General features: G+C 48.1%; 1 protein-coding gene across 1 annotated transcript; it reads left to right on the forward strand.

Annotated features, from left to right (window-relative positions):
* The first annotated feature begins 926 nt into the window (after positions 1-926).
* WNT2 (wingless-type MMTV integration site family member 2) lies at positions 927-16,692 on the forward strand. The gene is made up of 4 exons (XM_010573989.1): positions 927-1,146; positions 4,067-4,344; positions 7,265-7,529; positions 16,397-16,692. The coding sequence occupies exons 1-4, from the start codon at positions 927-929 to the stop codon at positions 16,624-16,626; spliced, it is 993 nt and encodes a 330-aa protein (XP_010572291.1). The 3' UTR covers positions 16,627-16,692.
* Positions 16,693-17,933: the final 1,241 nt, after the last annotated feature.

The following is a 17,933-nucleotide window of genomic DNA, read 5'->3' on the forward strand; positions in this document are numbered from 1 at the left end:
TCCTCGCCCACCCCAACCCCTCCCTCCTTCAAAGTTTCTTCCTCGCTGAACTGCAAACTGCAAGTGCGAAGGGTTGGAAGCCCCTGCGGGCAGCGCAGGACCCGGCTTCGAATGATATTTGAGCTCAAGGCGGGGCGTCCGGGGGAGCTCGCTGCAAAACGGGGCCGGGTAACGGGTTAGGATGGAAACACAAACCTGCCCCTCGAACGGGGGACCCCAACCGAGCCCTGGCCGAGAAGTCTTGGCGGGGAAGAGGAGTTAAACCGCTTCTTACAAACCTGGGGAACACATTTTAACCTTGACACGGGCTGACGCGGGATCGAAGCCTGATTTATCAGGCTGAGCATATTTCGGTGAAAATGCTATCTGTGTCCGTAGCCGTATAAACGTTATTTATGGCGATGGCTTTCTGTCGTGCCGTCTTTTAGCTGCCACTTAAATATATATTCCTCTGGAAGTCACGGCTTTAACGACTTTCTGATCGTATAAAGTAATGAAAATACAAGGAAAGGACACCTTCTTCTGTTTGATCCCTTCAAAAGACACCTATAGTAGTTTGGGTTTTATAAAAGGTACCTTTCGAAACATTTCAGGACTAATAGAGACCATCTGGACACAGATGATGATGTAATTTAATTTTTGTCAAGGTTGGTTGTTTTTGGTTTGGGTTTTTTAAAGTCCTGCAAGGAGCTGTAATAGCGGGGTTTGGGGTTCTCCTAAACGCTTCACGTTGTTAAAAAACACAGCGCCGGAGACCGATTTTGAAGGATTTCCATCAAAAAAAAAAAAAAAAGGGCAGAGGCAGCTGCAGCTCTGGATCCGCCAGGGGCGGGGGGGGGATGTGAGCTGAGGCCCCCCCCGTTCCCCCCCGGGGGGCAACCGCAGCCTCCCCGCCTCTGCCCTTGCCCCTTCCCTCCCGCAGGTACATGGGGGCCGTGGGCTCGTCGCGGGTGATGTGCGACAACGTGCCGGGGCTGGTGAGCCGGCAGCGGCAGCTCTGCCGGCGCTACCCCGAGGCGATGCTCTCCATCGGCCGCGGCGTGGCCGCCTGGACGGCCGAGTGCCAGCACCAGTTCCGCCGGCACCGCTGGGACTGCAACGCCCTGGAGCGGGGGCAGCGTCTGCTCGGCCGCGTCCTGCTGCGCAGTGAGTCCCGCGTGGCGTGGGGGGGGGGGGTTGTGTGGGCGCCTTCCACCCGGGGCTGAGGGTGACAAGGGGGTTTTGGGCGTCCCCGTAAGGGTGAAAGGGGGTTTTAGGGATGGGGTGCCCGTCGGTGACACGGCCCTCCTCCCGTTACCCTTGGTCCTAGCAGCGGGGAAGCTTCGCTTCCCATTTTGGGAGGGAGGGAAGGGGAAATGCAAAGATATCCCGGGGTCTCGCAGTCGGCAGGGCAGCACGTACGGTGAGGAGAAGTGCCGCTCTGCTTCGAAACCTGTATCGGAGCAGAAAGACAGGGACCAGGTTTTGAAAGGGGACTCCGGCGCATTAGGGCCGGGCCCTGCGGTTCCCAGCTTCTCAGCTTTTTGGTGCGTAGTGGACCCCAAAACCACAAGTTACGGGCTACAGAGAAACCGAGGGGCCAGAACGCAGCGGTTGGGCAGAGGGCTTTCCAGCACAGCCCGCCCTGTCTAGGGACACCGGTGCTTTGGGGGGGCTGAAAGGGGCCCCCCGCGTCCGAACAGCATCCCAGCACGTTTGGAAGGCAGACGACGACCCCTTCGGCAAGCCGGTTCCCGCTGGAGCGTTTTGTGGGGGATGCTGTGCTGCCCTCCAGGCCCTCAGCCCCCTGCGGGGGGGTGCGACAAGCCGGTCCCTCAGGTCAGGCTCTGGGGGAGCGAGAAGCGGGGACACATCTGATAGGGGGGAGCCAGGCTTGTGCAGACCCTGAGCAGCTGAGGACCGCAATGAGCTTCCCACCCTCGGCGGAGGATGGTTAAGCAGGGTGTTGTTGCCGTCTAAATGTTGGACTAAGGCATCTAGTGAGTCTTCAGGCAGCTTATACGGTCCTTTCGGCTCAAAGAAATGGCTGACATCTGTTACCCTGCCAGGATGCCCTTATCCAAGTGATAAACGTGCTGAGATTCTCCTGAACCGCGGCTCTTTTCACCCAACGCCACACCTGGGCATGCAACCAGTGGGGCTGACCCTGCCTGGGCACTCGTGTCCCTGGGATGTCCCGGGTACCGTCCGAGACAGCCGCCCCAGGCTGTGATCAGCCGGGCACCTGCAAGGAGAGGAGGAGGAGGAAAGTACCCCTGGGCCATTGCCCCAGCCAGCGGCTGGGAATGGGGAGGAGGACAGGAGACACTGGGCCCGCTGACCTGAGCAGTGGGATTTCATCCACAGAGCATCGTTCAGTGCCAGGCTCCGCGGCTGGTAAGCGCTCGGTTCCTGTAAGCGGCTTCACGTTCCCTCAGGAATTCTTTGTGAGTAACCAGTAACGTCACCCATCAGCTGAAGTTTTCGATGAGGTTTGTCTGACATTCAGGAAAACAAGTCTGGCAGAACATGGCCTAATTCTGATGAGGCTATTTCATAAAAAAAGTAAAAATGCAGTTTTTCCAAAAGTGAAGTTTTTGCTGCTGGCTCATGGGAGAGAATTAAGGCGTCGGGCTTCTGAGCTCTATGCTGAGCCTGATCAGGCAGTGATTGCGATGGGAAATGTAGCTTGATACTGCTCTAATTTGAAATGAAATGTTTTTGATTAGTTTAATAAACTCAAATGAAATATTTATCTTCCAACGACATCAAGCGCTTCTTTTTAATTAACTCTATAAAAAGTTTTGATGTTTCTGAATATGTTTTCTCAGAAATAAGTCTTCAAAAGAGCATGATTTCTAACAAGCCGTGATATCTCCTGCCTGATTTTGAAGGCAGTGTAGGGAAGGCAGGGTTTGCCCAGTCCTTTTGCAAGCTTTTAGTTGCCATTTGCCGAAGGTTTGCACAGCACATGGAAGTCCAGGGCCCATTCCTATTTGAAACATCTAGATGCTACTGGAATAGAAATACTAAATAATAAGTTATATGGCATAATGCTGCCCTTACAATAAAATCACAGATAACGTTCCTTCTTTGGGGTCCTACTTTACTGCGCTAGCGTTGCTTAAGGCTTACAAATCCTCCAAACAGGTCTCTCTCTCTGCTAGTGGTCTTAGATACTGCACAAGCCTACTTCTCACTCTTTCAGTGCTAACAAACTTTTAAAGTATGACAATATCCCATTCCCATAAATAGACCTGTGCCAATATAAGGTAGCTCTGTATTGTAAATTACTACATCTTAAAATAAACTTAAGCAATTACTACGTTGATATATGTACGCGATAGCCTAAGAGTAGACATAGTCTAGAAATGCAGATAATCTTTGGTATAATATAGTGTCTTCGTTAAGAGAAGGGAAAACTGCCCGCGCAGCTGGCGTGGAGGAGTCACAGCTGCCCAGCCAAATCCTGCCTCAAGCATGACACAAGCAGTGCCATTGATTTAATGGAACTTGTTTGTGTGAATCATGGTTACCGGGCTTGGTTCTAGGCAGAAAACCTAAATTTAATTTGTTTTCAGAAAATAACACCCAAGATTTCTCCCTACCGCCTTTTAAGCAGGAAAGTTTATTCCAAGTGCTTCGAAGAGGAAAAGCTAGTTTCTAAAGTTATTTGCAGTATTTTGCAACCTACATGCTGTTCCAGTGTCCCTATTTAATAATTTCTTAAACCTATCTCTGAGATAGCACTTCATATATTTTTCTAAATCGATGAAACATGATAGAAATACCAGCTGTCCTAGTCACGTATCTGTACAAAACAACTGATCCATGAAAGTATATTAATCAATATCAGAAGCAAACATTTAATGTTTCCAACTCTAACACTATATTGATGAGCTTTTACCAGGGAGGGGTCCAAGTTTAAGCCATGACTAATTCTGGCTCCAGGGAATGTGTATTTGTGTGATTTCAGCCCAGTTTTATCTTTTGCTCAGCAAAAAAGTCCAGGCTAACTGGCTCGAGTTAGGATAGCCACTCAAACTACCTACCCCAACAATTTTTAGAGCGCCTTTTTTTGTTTCAGGTAGTCGGGAATCTGCTTTCGTACATGCCATCTCCTCCGCCGGAGTTGTTTTTGCCATCACCAGGGCATGTAGCCAAGGAGAGCTGAAATCCTGCTCCTGCGATCCCAAGAAGAAAGGCTCTGCCAAGGACAGCAAAGGCCATTTTGACTGGGGTGGCTGCAGCGATAACATCGACTACGGCATTAAATTTGCCAGAGCCTTTGTGGATGCCAAAGAACGGAAAGGAAAAGATGCAAGGGCACTGATGAACCTTCACAACAACAGAGCTGGAAGGAAGGTGGGTGTCCATCCCCCCGAGGCCTGGAGATGCTCTCAGCGAGCTCTCACGGGCCTGGGGCAGGGAATGGTTGGCCCTTGCTGACTGGTCTCAGCAGTTTGGAGGAAGTATGGGACGAGCGGGAGACTGAGATGCTCTTTCTGTCTCCCTTGGAGGGTCGGTGTGGCAGAGATCTCCAAACAGACTGGGTGCAACTGCTTAACAGTGCTCCCGTCTGAGCCAGTTCAGCGGTTCCTTGTGTGGGAAGTTAAGCAGGAGTCCAAGACGTTGCAGGATCGGTTTGGATGGAGGTTTAGTTCTGAGCCTTATATATGGAGGAGTTTTACTTTTGGTTAATAGAGAATAGAAATGCCTAGGGGAGGCTGAAGACCACACCGAAGAACAGGCTTGACTATTAAAGAGTAAACTCAAAATAGCATTGGAGAAAAAAACCATCCTGTCTATTCCTGTGTGTATATGGTAAACCTAAACACAAAACGAGCAGATAGAAAATAAAATTACTTCACTTTTTAAGAAAATAAATCCAAAATACATGTCCCTCCAAAAGGCATTGGCCCTGGGGTACAACCTGCTCTAAACAGACCCCTTTTCTAAACATTGTGTGAAAATACCATTCCTGAATTTCAACAAAAAAAGTCTTTACTTTTTTATTGTAGGTGAGTAGAAGGAGTAGTTGCTGGACATATTGCCCACTGCCAGTGCAAGGGCTGAGGAACACAGGCACTGACATTTTGTAGTGGTAGCTATAAGTAGTAAGAATAGTGCATGAAACTGGAATATGCCATTTCATTATTCAAAATTTATTCAAAACTTTCTGCGTCCATGACACCTGAAATAACACAGCAAAATTTTTTATCGTGCTGGACCAAGCACTTCTAAAATGATTCGTAGACTCTTCTTGTCTTTGGTTTTCCTTTACATGTATTCAGTAGGAAGCAAACTGTTCATACTCTGATCTTTTTGTATTAAAATGTTCCCTTTATAAACTGTAAAATTGTTCTATACTAACTAGCCCTTATTAGAAGAAAAGATCCAACTTTAATGAATTGTACTGCAAGTAGATGATTTTTCTGATAAATTTTTCGCCTTCAACATCTTTCCTCTACCTGTTTATTACCAGCAGGTGTAATTAATATGTAATATAGACAGATGAGGCTATTCAGATCAGTGATATGCATATGCAGCACTATGGCTGTATTTATGTTACTGTGCAAAAGAGACTGCAGTCCACAACACAAGCAAAGACTTTATAGGGGTGAATTAGCTCCATGCTGGGAAGTACCTTCTGTAACAGATCAGTGTCTTAGTAAGTTTAAAAAAATACATATGCCAAATAATAAGACAGTATCGGTAAGCAGGTAGGTTTTTTAGGAAAAGATCAAGAGGCTTGAAGAAATATATTCAATTAAAAATGATCAGCATATTTTCATATTCTAGGACCTGCTTTATAGAAAGGGATGCTGCTTTGCATCCACTGTGCAATAGTGTAGGTTTAACTTTGTAGGGATCTCACCACCTCAGCCCATCCACAAGCCTGGCATTCGGATCTGGGTAAGACCAGCTGTGCCCTCAGCTTTTTCTCACCCCCCCCAAAGGGGTGTGGATAGGTTTCTTTTAAAACTAGACTATTCAGATTTTACTAATTCGAAAACACATAGAATAAATATTTACGATATTCCCATATGGATCATACAAAATAATATGCTGTGTATCAGTATAGCAACACCACTGACAAAAAAAATTCCTGCATTCCTAGGTACTTCTTCCACTATTCCAGCAAGTTGTTTTAAACGTATGAGTGGTTAAACTGATTTTCACTCAGATAATTAAAACCCGGCATCTGCTTAAATCCCAGTTTTGTCATAGTACCATTGGCAATGAAGTGGGGCTGTGGGAATGTCAGTGACTTCTTTGAAGTAGTCATATCATTTACAAGTTGGAAAGAAAATTAAAAGTACTTTGGTTTTATAACATATTCTTGCTTTATTACTAAGTGCTTGGCTGAAAAATGCTGCCCCACTGTGCATCAGTCTCACTTCTAATCATGGGACTTTCCTCTCCCCTACCTTCCTCCCATGATGCTGTTCCTCTTGTACAAACTCTAAAATCTTCATATTTCATGAACCCTTAAGGCATAATATTTATAGATCAAATACCCATATCTTCAGAATTAGGAATGAATTATTTATTGTATATGAACCCATCTGTTGTTCTCCAACGTCATATGGATAGCTTAAATGTCTGAGATGAAGCTGAAATGGCTTTAATGCTATCCAGACATTAAATTAATGATGAAGGTGATCTCTCCAGTGCAAGCTAATGAAGATCTTATTCTAAAATGTTTGTTAAAAGGTTTATAAGCATTTTAAAAATACCGTATTTTAAAATTTTTCATAGATCTGATGCCTAGCCCAGGTACGACGCTTTGCACAGTCTCTGTAAAATTATTTAAATATGAAATGCCTATGAATTTCCGGGCAATATTTGAAACGCTATTCCGGGCAAACGGCGACTTCACGAAGGCGAGCTAGAGAGGGTCAGCACGGCAATGCTCGAGCTGGAACGATGGGGAAAGGGGGTGCCTTCGCCTGCCAAGGGGCTGAGTGATTCTGCCCATTTCCCAACTGGTTTCCTCCCGTCCAGTCCGTGCCCTGGCCTTCTGCACCATCTCGACCCTGGGGATGACTGGCAGGAGCAGGGAAGGTAAGCCCACCAGCCGGAGGATTGTCTGCACGGTTGAGTCGAGCAACCAGAGCAGCCCAACCATGTGGGGATGACCTGATGCTACCAGTGGGTGTCACTACAGACCGTGATTTGCAGACCCATCGCACGCCTGGCATTACCGGTGAACGCAAAAGGGCTGGGAAGCGTAAATTACAGTTTGTTTTACCTGTGTATATTTTACTGCGTTTCTAAACAGGCCGTGAAGCGGTTTTTGAAACAGGAGTGCAAATGTCACGGTGTGAGTGGATCATGCACTCTAAGGACCTGTTGGCTGGCCATGGCAGACTTTAGGAAAACAGGAGATTATCTGTGGAAGAAGTACAATGGAGCGATTCAGGTGGTCATGAATCAAGATGGCACGGGTTTCACTGTGGCTAATAAGAGATTTAAGAAGCCAACTAAGAATGACCTGGTATACTTTGAAAGCTCTCCAGACTACTGTATCAGGGACAGGGATGTAGGTAAGCCTCTGTCGTTACACGTGAATGGTTTTATTTCAGACATTTGTACTTTGAAGCTCAAAAGTTATCATTATTACTGAGTGTGTGTGTGTGTATATATATATATATAAAAATCCATGCATGCAACTAGCAGGAAGCAGGCAGGAAGATGTTTGGGAAGGACAGCTCTGTACAAGAACAATAGCTCCTCGACGTCCCTAGATGTATGACGGCCAGTTTTTCTAATATAATTCAGCAGATTCTTCCAGATGCTATGGATCCCTGGAGACACTGCAAGGCAAAAGCTGCTTTTAGGGCAAGTTTGAGTTATGCTCTGGAGGCAGGTCCATACCATACACAGCCACATACACGCTCGTATCCCATGGCTCACTCCAGAGCTGCCAGGTGCAACTACAGCAGCCCCAAGTCCCGTGATGTCCCCATGATACTACCTCCTGTCGCGTTGCTTCTCTTCCATATTGTTACGCTACTGGTGCGGACTCCCGAGAGACCAGCGTCCTCCTTTATCTGCCCATTCCCCGCAGCTCACCATGGACTATGGCCCCCCGAGTTGTAGACGCACCTCTCCCCGTCGGTGATGCAGGAGGTACAGCAGCTTGGTCTAAACCATGAGCATGCTGTCGGTAACGTGGTGCAAGGCAGCTGGAGGGCATGCAGGTGGATGAAGGAATCGGGGTTGGTGGGGCACGGCACACTGCATCGCGCGACACAGCTGTGTATTCCTCTTTACGAGTCAGGGTTGGCCCCATCCGTGATAACCATCACATTTTCTGAAGAGTTGTGCCAGTCCCAGTGGGAAGAGGTAAAGTTTCAGGGCTGCTATTAGCACTGGATTTTTCTGCTTTCAGAGATTCCAATAGAGACAAACTTAACAGTGTTACAGGATTCAAGGCATTGCCAAGCACCAGGAATCCTGCTATAACGGTTCTTGACCCGTGTATAGTATTTCCTGATGTGGCAATTAAAAACTAGCAACTAGAAAACCAGAAATGTGGAAAAGAGAGCCAGACTGAGTAATGTATGAAAGATGTTGTGGAACTAATTAATAGGTTGTATAACGTACCACATTGCACCCGGTATGACATATCCATAAGTATCTGGATAGCGATGCAGCTCAACCCTTTTTGGCACTGCTGCATATTTACAATCCAAGTTTACTTGGAATAAGCATTGCAAAACAACTGTACTTAAATAAGAACAATATGTGAAATCTTGGTCATGTACTATTGACTTCGGTGAACCCAGAACTTCATCCAGTATGCTTACATTGTACAGTGTTTCTGGTTAGTTGAGTAGTCAAGGTAATTTTAAATGTTACTTATGGATTTTGCAGGTGATGCTTATTACCTGCACAAGCACATGTTGTTCCTTGCATAGTGACCAATACTGTAAAGTCTAATATTTTAATCCAAGTGACTAAATGGGCATATTGTAGCATTGTGCAGAGACTAACTTTGCAGACTAGGATTTATTCAAAACTTTATTTCTTGAAGTTGCCTTGTTCATTGTAAAACCCGTGATTTCTTTCCCCCAAAAAGGAGAGCCCGTACTCGATCCACTTTGTCAAAAAGCTGTTTAATAATCTCTTTGTACTAAGACTAATCTCATCTGTCAGTCTTGTTATCGTGGAGAAGAGTGGGCATTTTTCACCGTGGTGTATTACGCGTGCTTGCCTGATGCTGTCAAGCCTGTGCAGAGATGGCAGAGTCTGACATGTGCTTTGGCTCAGCTCAAGATAAGGCTGCGGATGAGGCGGTGTTCCTTTGCTGCCCAGAATTCAGAGAATGTGGCTGTTTGGAAGAGCACATTTTTGGCAAGCTGCAGTAAACCTTTAACAGGCTGTGGAATGCCCTGCTGCTTGCGTGGACCAAAGAAAGAATCAGACGAACAAAAACTGATCTGGCTTTGAGAGAGGTAATTTCAGCAGCTGAGAAGCAATTTTTCTTTATTACCTTTGGTTTGCCCTGTTGAGCGCTCCAGAGTGTCAGCTCTGTTAAATGACTGGAAATGGAATGAGATTATGGAAGTCTGAGTTTGGAAATAGCTGGGGAGCATCTCAGCGTCAGCTAAATCTAATAGCACAGTGCATTAGTACGTCCTTGAATACAGTTCTGCCTTTCATTCTCTGGGGAATTCAAGCAATTTAGTGCTTCAGGAAAAAAAAAAAAAAAAGCATATCTGGTGATTGGTTAGTATTGGGACTGAACGAAGGATTCGCAGAGCAAATCTTACGAAGCATCACGACTTGTCCAGGAGACAGCTTCACAAACTGTAAACCAACCAAGCCAGTGTCCTGTGTGGCTCGGGTCTGCTAATGCACGTGAACCAGTAAATTAAAGGTGCTCAGGAGTTGTATCAGCAGCAGCCTATCCAAAAACCCACATACCTTGTCTTCTGCCATCGGAGCTTGTAGCTCTGTGTCTTCTCCCTGGGTTGGAACACACCCCACTGGGTCTGGCAGTCTGTCTGGGGGAGACAGTGGGACATGCATACATGGATCACCCCCGCTACATGAAAAATGTGGCGTTAGTATTTTTTTTTTCCCTAGAAGGAAAAGAGGAGTCATTGCTTTTGGGAGACCTGTGATATGTAGAAATCACTAATAACAACTCAGCAGCAAGAAAACGTAATAATGTGACCACCTCTTGTCTAGATTTCATGACTTTTAGAAAAGGACCAAAGGAAGATTTTTTAGACATGTTCAGAATTCACTTAATTCTGCTCACATGGGTGCTGAAATAATTTTTACTCACAATTTTTTACTCATAATTTGATAGAAACAAAAATAGGACATCCCAGAGGGCTTTTGAAAATCTTGGCATGAACATAAAAATTTTGCCACACTTTGCATGGTCTTCCCTTATATTAGGATACATTTCCAGCTCCCAAAACCAATACAAGCCTACCCAGGACTACACAGGGAGAGACCTGTTAGAAATGAAAAAGCTGTGAAGGGAACTAAAGTGATGAGTACACAGGTGGCACTCTGTCATGTGTACTGTCTTACCCTGAGTGCGTAACTTCACCTCTGAAATGCTCTAAAAAAACCTTCTTGCTTGTCTGCTTATAAGCTTCTGTTAGGAAGGATTAAATATTTGAGCAGCCGTAGCGCGGGCATCGCCAGCTTGCTGGCTGAGTCTTCATTCCAGGCTGTTGTTCATAGATACTGTTAAAACCGTGTGATGTCATACTGCAAAAAACCACCCCATTTTACAACAGGTGTATTAAAAATTAGTTGGCACAGAGCGACCAAAAAACGTAGGCAGTGTTTGAGTGAAGCCTCTTCCTGCAGGGAGACCCCCACCAAAGTGTGTAGAGCAAGCTGAGCTCAGCTACGCGTGTTGAGGTGGTGCATATGGAGCGGAGAGGTTGGGTCCCCAAGGTGGAGGCGATGGGTGAGCGGCAGGATGGCGTTGGCGAGCGTGTGTTGACAGTTTGCAACTGTTGTGGTAGCAACCAGGCTTCAGCTGCGTGAAGGTGGCGGTGGAGCAGAGGCAGGTTGCACCTACGTGCAGATGGTCTCAGGCTGCTGCCGCAGTCCCTCGGGACCTGCTGCAAACCCCTGTGCCGTGTGCTTCAAGTCATCCGTAGGTTTCTCCCAACACTCACGTGGTCGCGGTTTGGGCGCCGTCAAAGCCAGCGTCGCTGCCCCTGCCCGTGTGCGGGGTGTGGGTTGCGTGCCTGGGTTGTGGTGGCCATCTCTGTGTCCCCAACAGGCAGACGGGGTGCTGCGGCTGTGCCTGAGGACCCTCCACACCTGGTGTCCCGGTGGAAAGCACTCCGGACATGCACGCGCAGTGCTACGGGCAGCCCCACGGAGCCGTGCGTTGGGTGACAAACCACATGCCCAGGGTGATCTGCTTCGGGTCCTTCATGGGATGATTTTTGTGTTAATTTATTTCCCTTGCTGCCCCACGTAAGCCATTTGCTGCATTTTTTGAGACGAATGAGGCCAAGCCCAGAGTGAAAGAAAAATGTGAAACTAAAGTATGGTCTGCAAAGTATTGGTGTCGGGCAAGATGTGTTAGTACTTGAGGTATGTAGCCCGTGGAGGGAAACCAATCTTGATCTATGTCAAAAGCTGCTCACTGAGGTTAGCCGCATACAGTCAGTCCCTGTGTGACTTCTTGGCCCGTATCTCCCAATTTACGCATTGCAAACATGTTGGGTGCAGTCCCAGCCCCGTGCAAGCCGACGGTGAAGCTTGCGATGACTTCCATCAGGGCAGCTCTCTTCCAAGCACGCTCCGGCAGGGGAGCAGCGCGATCGCCCCAAGAGCCTCTGGGAGCTGAGAGCTGTCATTAGACAGCTATCAGTGGCTGTGGAGATTAGGACGAGACGCGTGTTTACTCTAAACTGAAGCTGTTTTTATTAGCACCTTGCTGTGTCTTTGTGGCTGGCCTGGGAAATCCCAGCCCCTCCAGACAAGGCTGCCTGTTCTCTCCAGCCCTGCTCTACTGGGGTGTTGTACATAGGTGACACGTGAATCTTTCTTGATTTAAAAAGTAGCTTCAGAGCTACTTTTCTGTGAATATTTCCTTCTTTCTTTTTCTTTCCCCGAACACTTGTGTGGAAACTAGTTTATTGTTGTTGGGAATTTCACTGCTTTTTTTTTTTTTAGGTGCAAGTCAAATAATGAACTTTATTGCTTGACACCTGATTTTTAAGCAATAGAAATAGAAGGGAAAATCTCATGTTATAAAGGAATAAATACATTTTAGTGCTTTAGGAATGGGAAAAAATATTTTTCAACTTACCATATGTTTGCTTAAGAAAACAACTGTGCAAACCAAGAAGAAAGGGTTTGATGTACGGGCCGTAAAGTTGGCAGTATTAAAAGCCGTGGATGTTTTGGCAGGTATAATGTTGTGTGTCGGCATGGCAATTCCAACACTTGAAATAAAAACAAAGAGGTTGCAGGAAAACTTTCTACAAGTTAGAACATACTCCTGCCTCTTAAGCGATGAAGAGGTGCATTACAGGTAGCAGGCAAAGATCAGAAAACTCTGCCTTATTTTGTTTAGTGTCTTCTGCTGTCTTCATCACCTGGGTACCTGAGTGCCTGCCAAGGAGCGCGTTAACTTGCCTGGCTGCTCGCTCTCAGTTATTGCTCCTCTTCTTTCTCACGAGAGAAGCTGAAGATGCTGTTAGAACTTTTAAGAAGTGTTGGTTTTGCTCAGAAACTAAGCCTTTATATGAGCCTGTTTTCTCTTTTGTCACATTCTATGAATGATTTAGTCTCATCTCTTAGCGGCATAGTAAATGTTGATGTTGTATTGCGGGCAGTGTCAGATGATACCGGCTTCTGACTATCTCTTAGTGGCTGAAATAATTTTGGTTTTGAAGTCGGTGCCAAAACTCCTGTTCAAACCAGTGGGCATATCCCACTCAGGTTCTCCTTTGCTGCTGTGCGCTTTCCCCAAACATCTGGAAATGAGAACTTTGGAGTTGGAAACTAACCTGTGCCTCGGCTGGGGCAGCTCCTGCCAGGCGTGGGGGGACGTGGGGTCTTCCTTCTCCCCCAGCAGGCGGGCGGCACAGCCCTGAGTCGTGCTGAGGAGGAGAGTGGATTTGCTTTTCCTCCACTGGAGGAATGACTCCTGGCCGGCCGGCACGCGACGGTGGCACAGCGAAGGCTATCGTGGGTCTGGCTCGGTTCACACGAACCGCACGCTGAGAGCAAAACACTAAGCGTTTTGAAATCTAACCCAGATCACGGTTGTTGGAGGTTATTGTCGTAGGCATGCTGCGCTACGCAGCCCAGGCTCACCGGGACTTGGGCCTGGGCCCGGTCGGCCGGGTAAAGCAGCACGCAGGGCGAGGGAGGTGAGGGAGAGCCTGTGCGGGGGGGCCAGCAGGAATTCGCACCAAATTCCTGATGCAGAACGTTAATCACAGGAGTCGCAAGCTTGGCCTCTGTACCTTTTTTCTGTCCGAGCAGAGAGGGCGGGACAAGCACCTGTAAAAGTGGTTATTCAGTGGTATTTTGCACAGTCTGGGATGTGATGGATGTCGCTGTGGGGTGACACAAGCACCAGCACTTGTGTTCGGATGTCCCCGCTGCTTGCACGGTGTCATGGATGGAGGAGACCGTGGTGGCCGGGGGGGAGGGTTTGGTTTGTTTTCTGCCACAGGCTTCCTACGGAACGACAGGCAGATCACGTAGCTCTGCATCCTCCTGCCCTCTCAGCCCTGCCTAGACTGGGGGCACTGGGGGCCAATGGAACTCTCTCTTCCCCCAGTGTGGAGTGATTCCTGAATAAAGGATCTGGGAAAGGCCTTTGCCTGTCGTGCAGGTTGCCCTGGTACAGCTGGCCCTGCGGGGAGAGCTGCATGGCCAAGGGCTTGCTAGGGGTGCTGTGCACCCGTGTGGGTCATTGCTGGTGGTACCTCTCCTCCTCCTCCTCCTCCTCTTCCTCCTCTTTTTTCCTCTTCTTCCTCCTCTTCCTCCTTCTCCTCCTCCTCTTCCTCCTCCTCCTCCTCCTCTTCCTCCTCCTCCTCCTTCTCCTCCTCCTCCTCCTCCTCCTCCTCCCCCCCGGGACCCCCTGCATGGGATCCAGGTGCCAGCACTGGCTGCGGGGACAGGAGACTGGGAATCACTGCCGGTTCCCTGGTGCAGGGCATGCCTGATGCAACGTCTCTGGTTTTTACATCAACATGAGGTGCTCCCCCTGTTAGCAGCGACTCACTTTAAAGTGCTGCTCCGCCGCCTCCCCAGGGATGCTACGCAGAGCGCTGGTCCATGGGCAGCAGCGTGAGCAGGCTCGGACCCCGAGGCGACCCAGGATTTACGAGGCTGCAGGCGCAGGAGCCCGTCTCTGGCTCTGTTCAGCGTGTCTTCTCCTCCCTTTGCCTCTTCCCCCTCGGGTGGCTCGGCAGGTCTCCGCTTGGCCGACCCGGCAGCACTGTGGAGCTCAGGACCCCTGAGCCGGGACCAGGGTCTCCGCCGTGGGCAGCAGCCGGGGTGGCTGTGGGCCCCCGCTGAGCCCGGGGGGCTGGTGGCCACGCAGCACCCTCCTTCTGCTCTGCCCACAGCAGACCGGCACCAGCGACTTGCTATTGAAGCTTTGCGGGTGTATATTTCTACCCAGTGAATATTTAAATATTTAAGTAATTACAGGAATACAGGCTATGGGAGAGAAGGCTGAGATGCCTTCCAGGGACTGAAACACTCCTCCGGGGCAGCAGTCGAAGCCTGTCCTGACTTTGATGCGAAAAGAGCAAAATTTCCCCCAGTGTAGCGAAGAAAGAGGCTAAATCATGTGTCGGGCACATGAAAAACTGCAGTCTGAGAAGGTGACTTTACTCAAGTCCCTGAGACCACTCGCTGCCTCAGTGGCTGGGCCCAGGCTCAAAAAGACACGAAGTCTCCCTGGTGCTGGGGACAGTAGGGGACAGAGGAACAACGAATTCTTGTATGTATGTCGTGAATTGCTTCAATACAGCGGCGGTATATACAACCATGAGTACACCATGGGGGGGGGGGAGAAAATTAGAATTTATGCAGCTTAGAGTTTTAATAATTACATATCAATTGCAGCTTCAGTTTTGGTTAATAATAAACCAATTACGATTGGTTTGCTATCCTAGCTCATGCCAATTTGAATTAACGTCTGCATGTATTTTTTTTCTTTAAGAAGGTGAATTGTTAATGTTTGATGTACACCTGTGAATACACTTTGTAAAATGTTTCCAGTTAATTTAATGACCACAGTCAATATTTAGGGAATCCCATTTTGGCCAAGAACAGAAGAATGGAGCTATAATCGGGTCTAGGGAAAATGTCAGAACAATGTTCATCTCATGGGTATACCTGAAATTGATTTATAATAGCAGTACATAAGAAATTAGGTGAAGCAATGAGTATTCATGAAGTTTTCAGATTGGTGGTAATAATCTCTCAACAGCTGCGGTATAGATCCTGAAGTGTAGCCTAAGATAAGTTTGTGTTAGATGAGCAGCAGCTCCTGTGATGTGGTACAGCAGCAGTTCAGGCTAAGGCATGCCTTAAAGAGTCATTTTGTGCCATGTGGAGATGAGCAGAGTAATTTCAGCCACTCCAGAGAAGTTTTAAGAACATGAAAAGGCGTGATATGCTTCCCTACCCCTCCTTCCGTCCACAGCAGGCTATAATTTAGTTTCTTTTAATCTCTGTCCAGAAAGAGGAGGACAACCCTTGGTGCTTACCCCACAGAGATGAGAGGTGCACAGAGCAGCCACCCTTCATCCGCCACCTGAACTGGTGGACACGGGGGCCGTGGGCGGGCGCAGCAGCGATGCCAAGCGGTTGGGGTGCTCCTGCGCTCGCTTCTGCAAAGACTTTAACCACTGGCAGCATGGTTACTCTGCCCACTGTGTCCCTTGCGGCCACCAAATTTAGTGGTCTCCTCTTTCCCAGCCCTCCCCTGCGCACCCAGAGCTCCCCTGCAAAGCCCTTGGGGTCCCGAGCACCTTGGGGGTCCTCCTCCTGGGTGCCCCATTTCACGCAGCCCTGGGGGACTGGGCGCAGAGGGCAGGAGGGGGCTGCACGGCTGCCTCGGGGAGGGTATCGGCTCGCTGGAGAGGTAGAAGGTGCTACGGAGAGATGAAGCAAAGCATGATGATACCAACAGAATCAGGCAGAGCCTTGAAGTATTAGGTCCATTTTACTCCTTCTCATCTCCAGACCTGATTTCTAGGAGGAATGGGAGAATTTGAGCGCAATTTTACCTTATTAGAGGCATTTCGCTGGCTTGATATTGAATCCTGGGTGATGTGATGTTGAAGGATCAAATACATTGCAAATTATGTCTCCTATACCTATTTTCATATGCTTTCTGTCCTTCCTTAAAATCCCCCTCCTGACCTTTACTGCGTTTCCTTTGCAGGGTCCCTCGGGACAGCTGGTCGGGTTTGTAACCAAACCTCCCGTGGCATGGACAGCTGTGAAGTGATGTGCTGTGGGAGAGGCTACGACACCTCCCGCGTCAGCAGAATGACAAAATGCGAGTGCAAATTCCACTGGTGTTGTGCTGTGCGCTGCCAGGACTGCCTGGAAGTGGTAGATATTCACACCTGCAAAGCGCCGAAGAGCGCTGGCTGGATCTCCCGGACATGATGCAGAGGCTACTGATGCTCGAGGACCACAGCCTTTGCCCTTCCCGGTCCATGCAGGGAATGCGTCCGAGGTCTTACGCTACTTTTACGCCACTTTTGCCTTTGTCTTTCATTGCACAGAAGCTACTGAATAATTAATACAAACTCTGCGGCATTTACTTCCCATTTCTGCATGACAGTGTTGCTGCAGAGTTGTCTGTGCATAAACTGATGCAGCTCTGGAAGGATGTACTTCTGCCAGGACTCTTCCAACCAACACGTAACTCTCCTCCGGACTCCTTGAGGCAATTAATTCCTGCCATCAGGAACACAGTAAGATGCAAAGATGGGGCATTTCGTACAAGACCACCACCACCGACTGCATGGGCTGAGCTTGCTCAAGCATCTTCCAAAGGATCTTGTGCTGGTCACAGTCGTGCCCTGGATACTGAAGTGCTTGGGAGTCTGAGCACCGGTTGGTGATTCCTCCATGAGAGAAAATTTGGGGCCAGGCTGGGTGAAAGGCTTTATCAGAGGGGTGTTTGTCCATCGCTGTTGGACTGGAGTTTGCGGTGAGGTGTCCACCGGAGGCCACCCTGGCCACCGTTAGCATGCCGCAGCTTCCCATGGGGCAGAAATTAGCCCATGGCGAAAAGCAAAGGAAACTGCAGGAGATGTATTCAACCACAACATTTTCATAAGCTATTAAAGAGTCAAAGCAAATGTCTTAGTTATATATTTGTGAAAACTTGCCGTAAAAGCTTTTAAAAGGTCATTAATATTAACTGCTGAGTTTTTTTGTGATCTGAAGGATCGAAGAGATTCGTTTCTCAGCCTAGTGAGAGCTGGGTGTAGGACACTCAACTACCTAAGGATAGAGTTTCCTATTTTTCACTTACTGAATAAGCAGAAAAACATTTGCAGAAAGCTGATGGAGAAGGAAGTACCTTGTCTCAGTAAAGATCGGGTTTCTAAAGAATCTATATCAACTTCTACGTTCTTTTAAATTTAATAAATCTATTAAATGTATTCAGAATGATACTTTCCATTCAGATGGGGACTTCCAAAAAAGATTTTCTCTGAATACTTTCTGCAAAAACTTACACCTATGATTAAGGGTCCATTGGCCTTTGATGGAGGCAGCTGTAGGTTGCGCCAGGTCCATATGCCAGGCTGGGATCAGCCCCCCCAAAAAAAAGTGCTGGAAAGATGTGCAGGCTCACGAGGCCCAGAAATCGCAGCCTCACAGGAGAGGAGCTGGGTCAGAGAGGGACCAGCCGCCTCTCCTCGGAGCAGAGACCAGCCAATGAGCCAAGATGAAAGATGGGT

The sequence above is a fragment of the Haliaeetus leucocephalus genome, unplaced genomic scaffold (genome assembly GCF_000737465.1).
Source record: "Haliaeetus leucocephalus isolate CR32 unplaced genomic scaffold, Haliaeetus_leucocephalus-4.0 Scaffold406, whole genome shotgun sequence".
In the NCBI taxonomy this organism is placed as follows: domain Eukaryota; kingdom Metazoa; phylum Chordata; class Aves; order Accipitriformes; family Accipitridae; genus Haliaeetus; species Haliaeetus leucocephalus.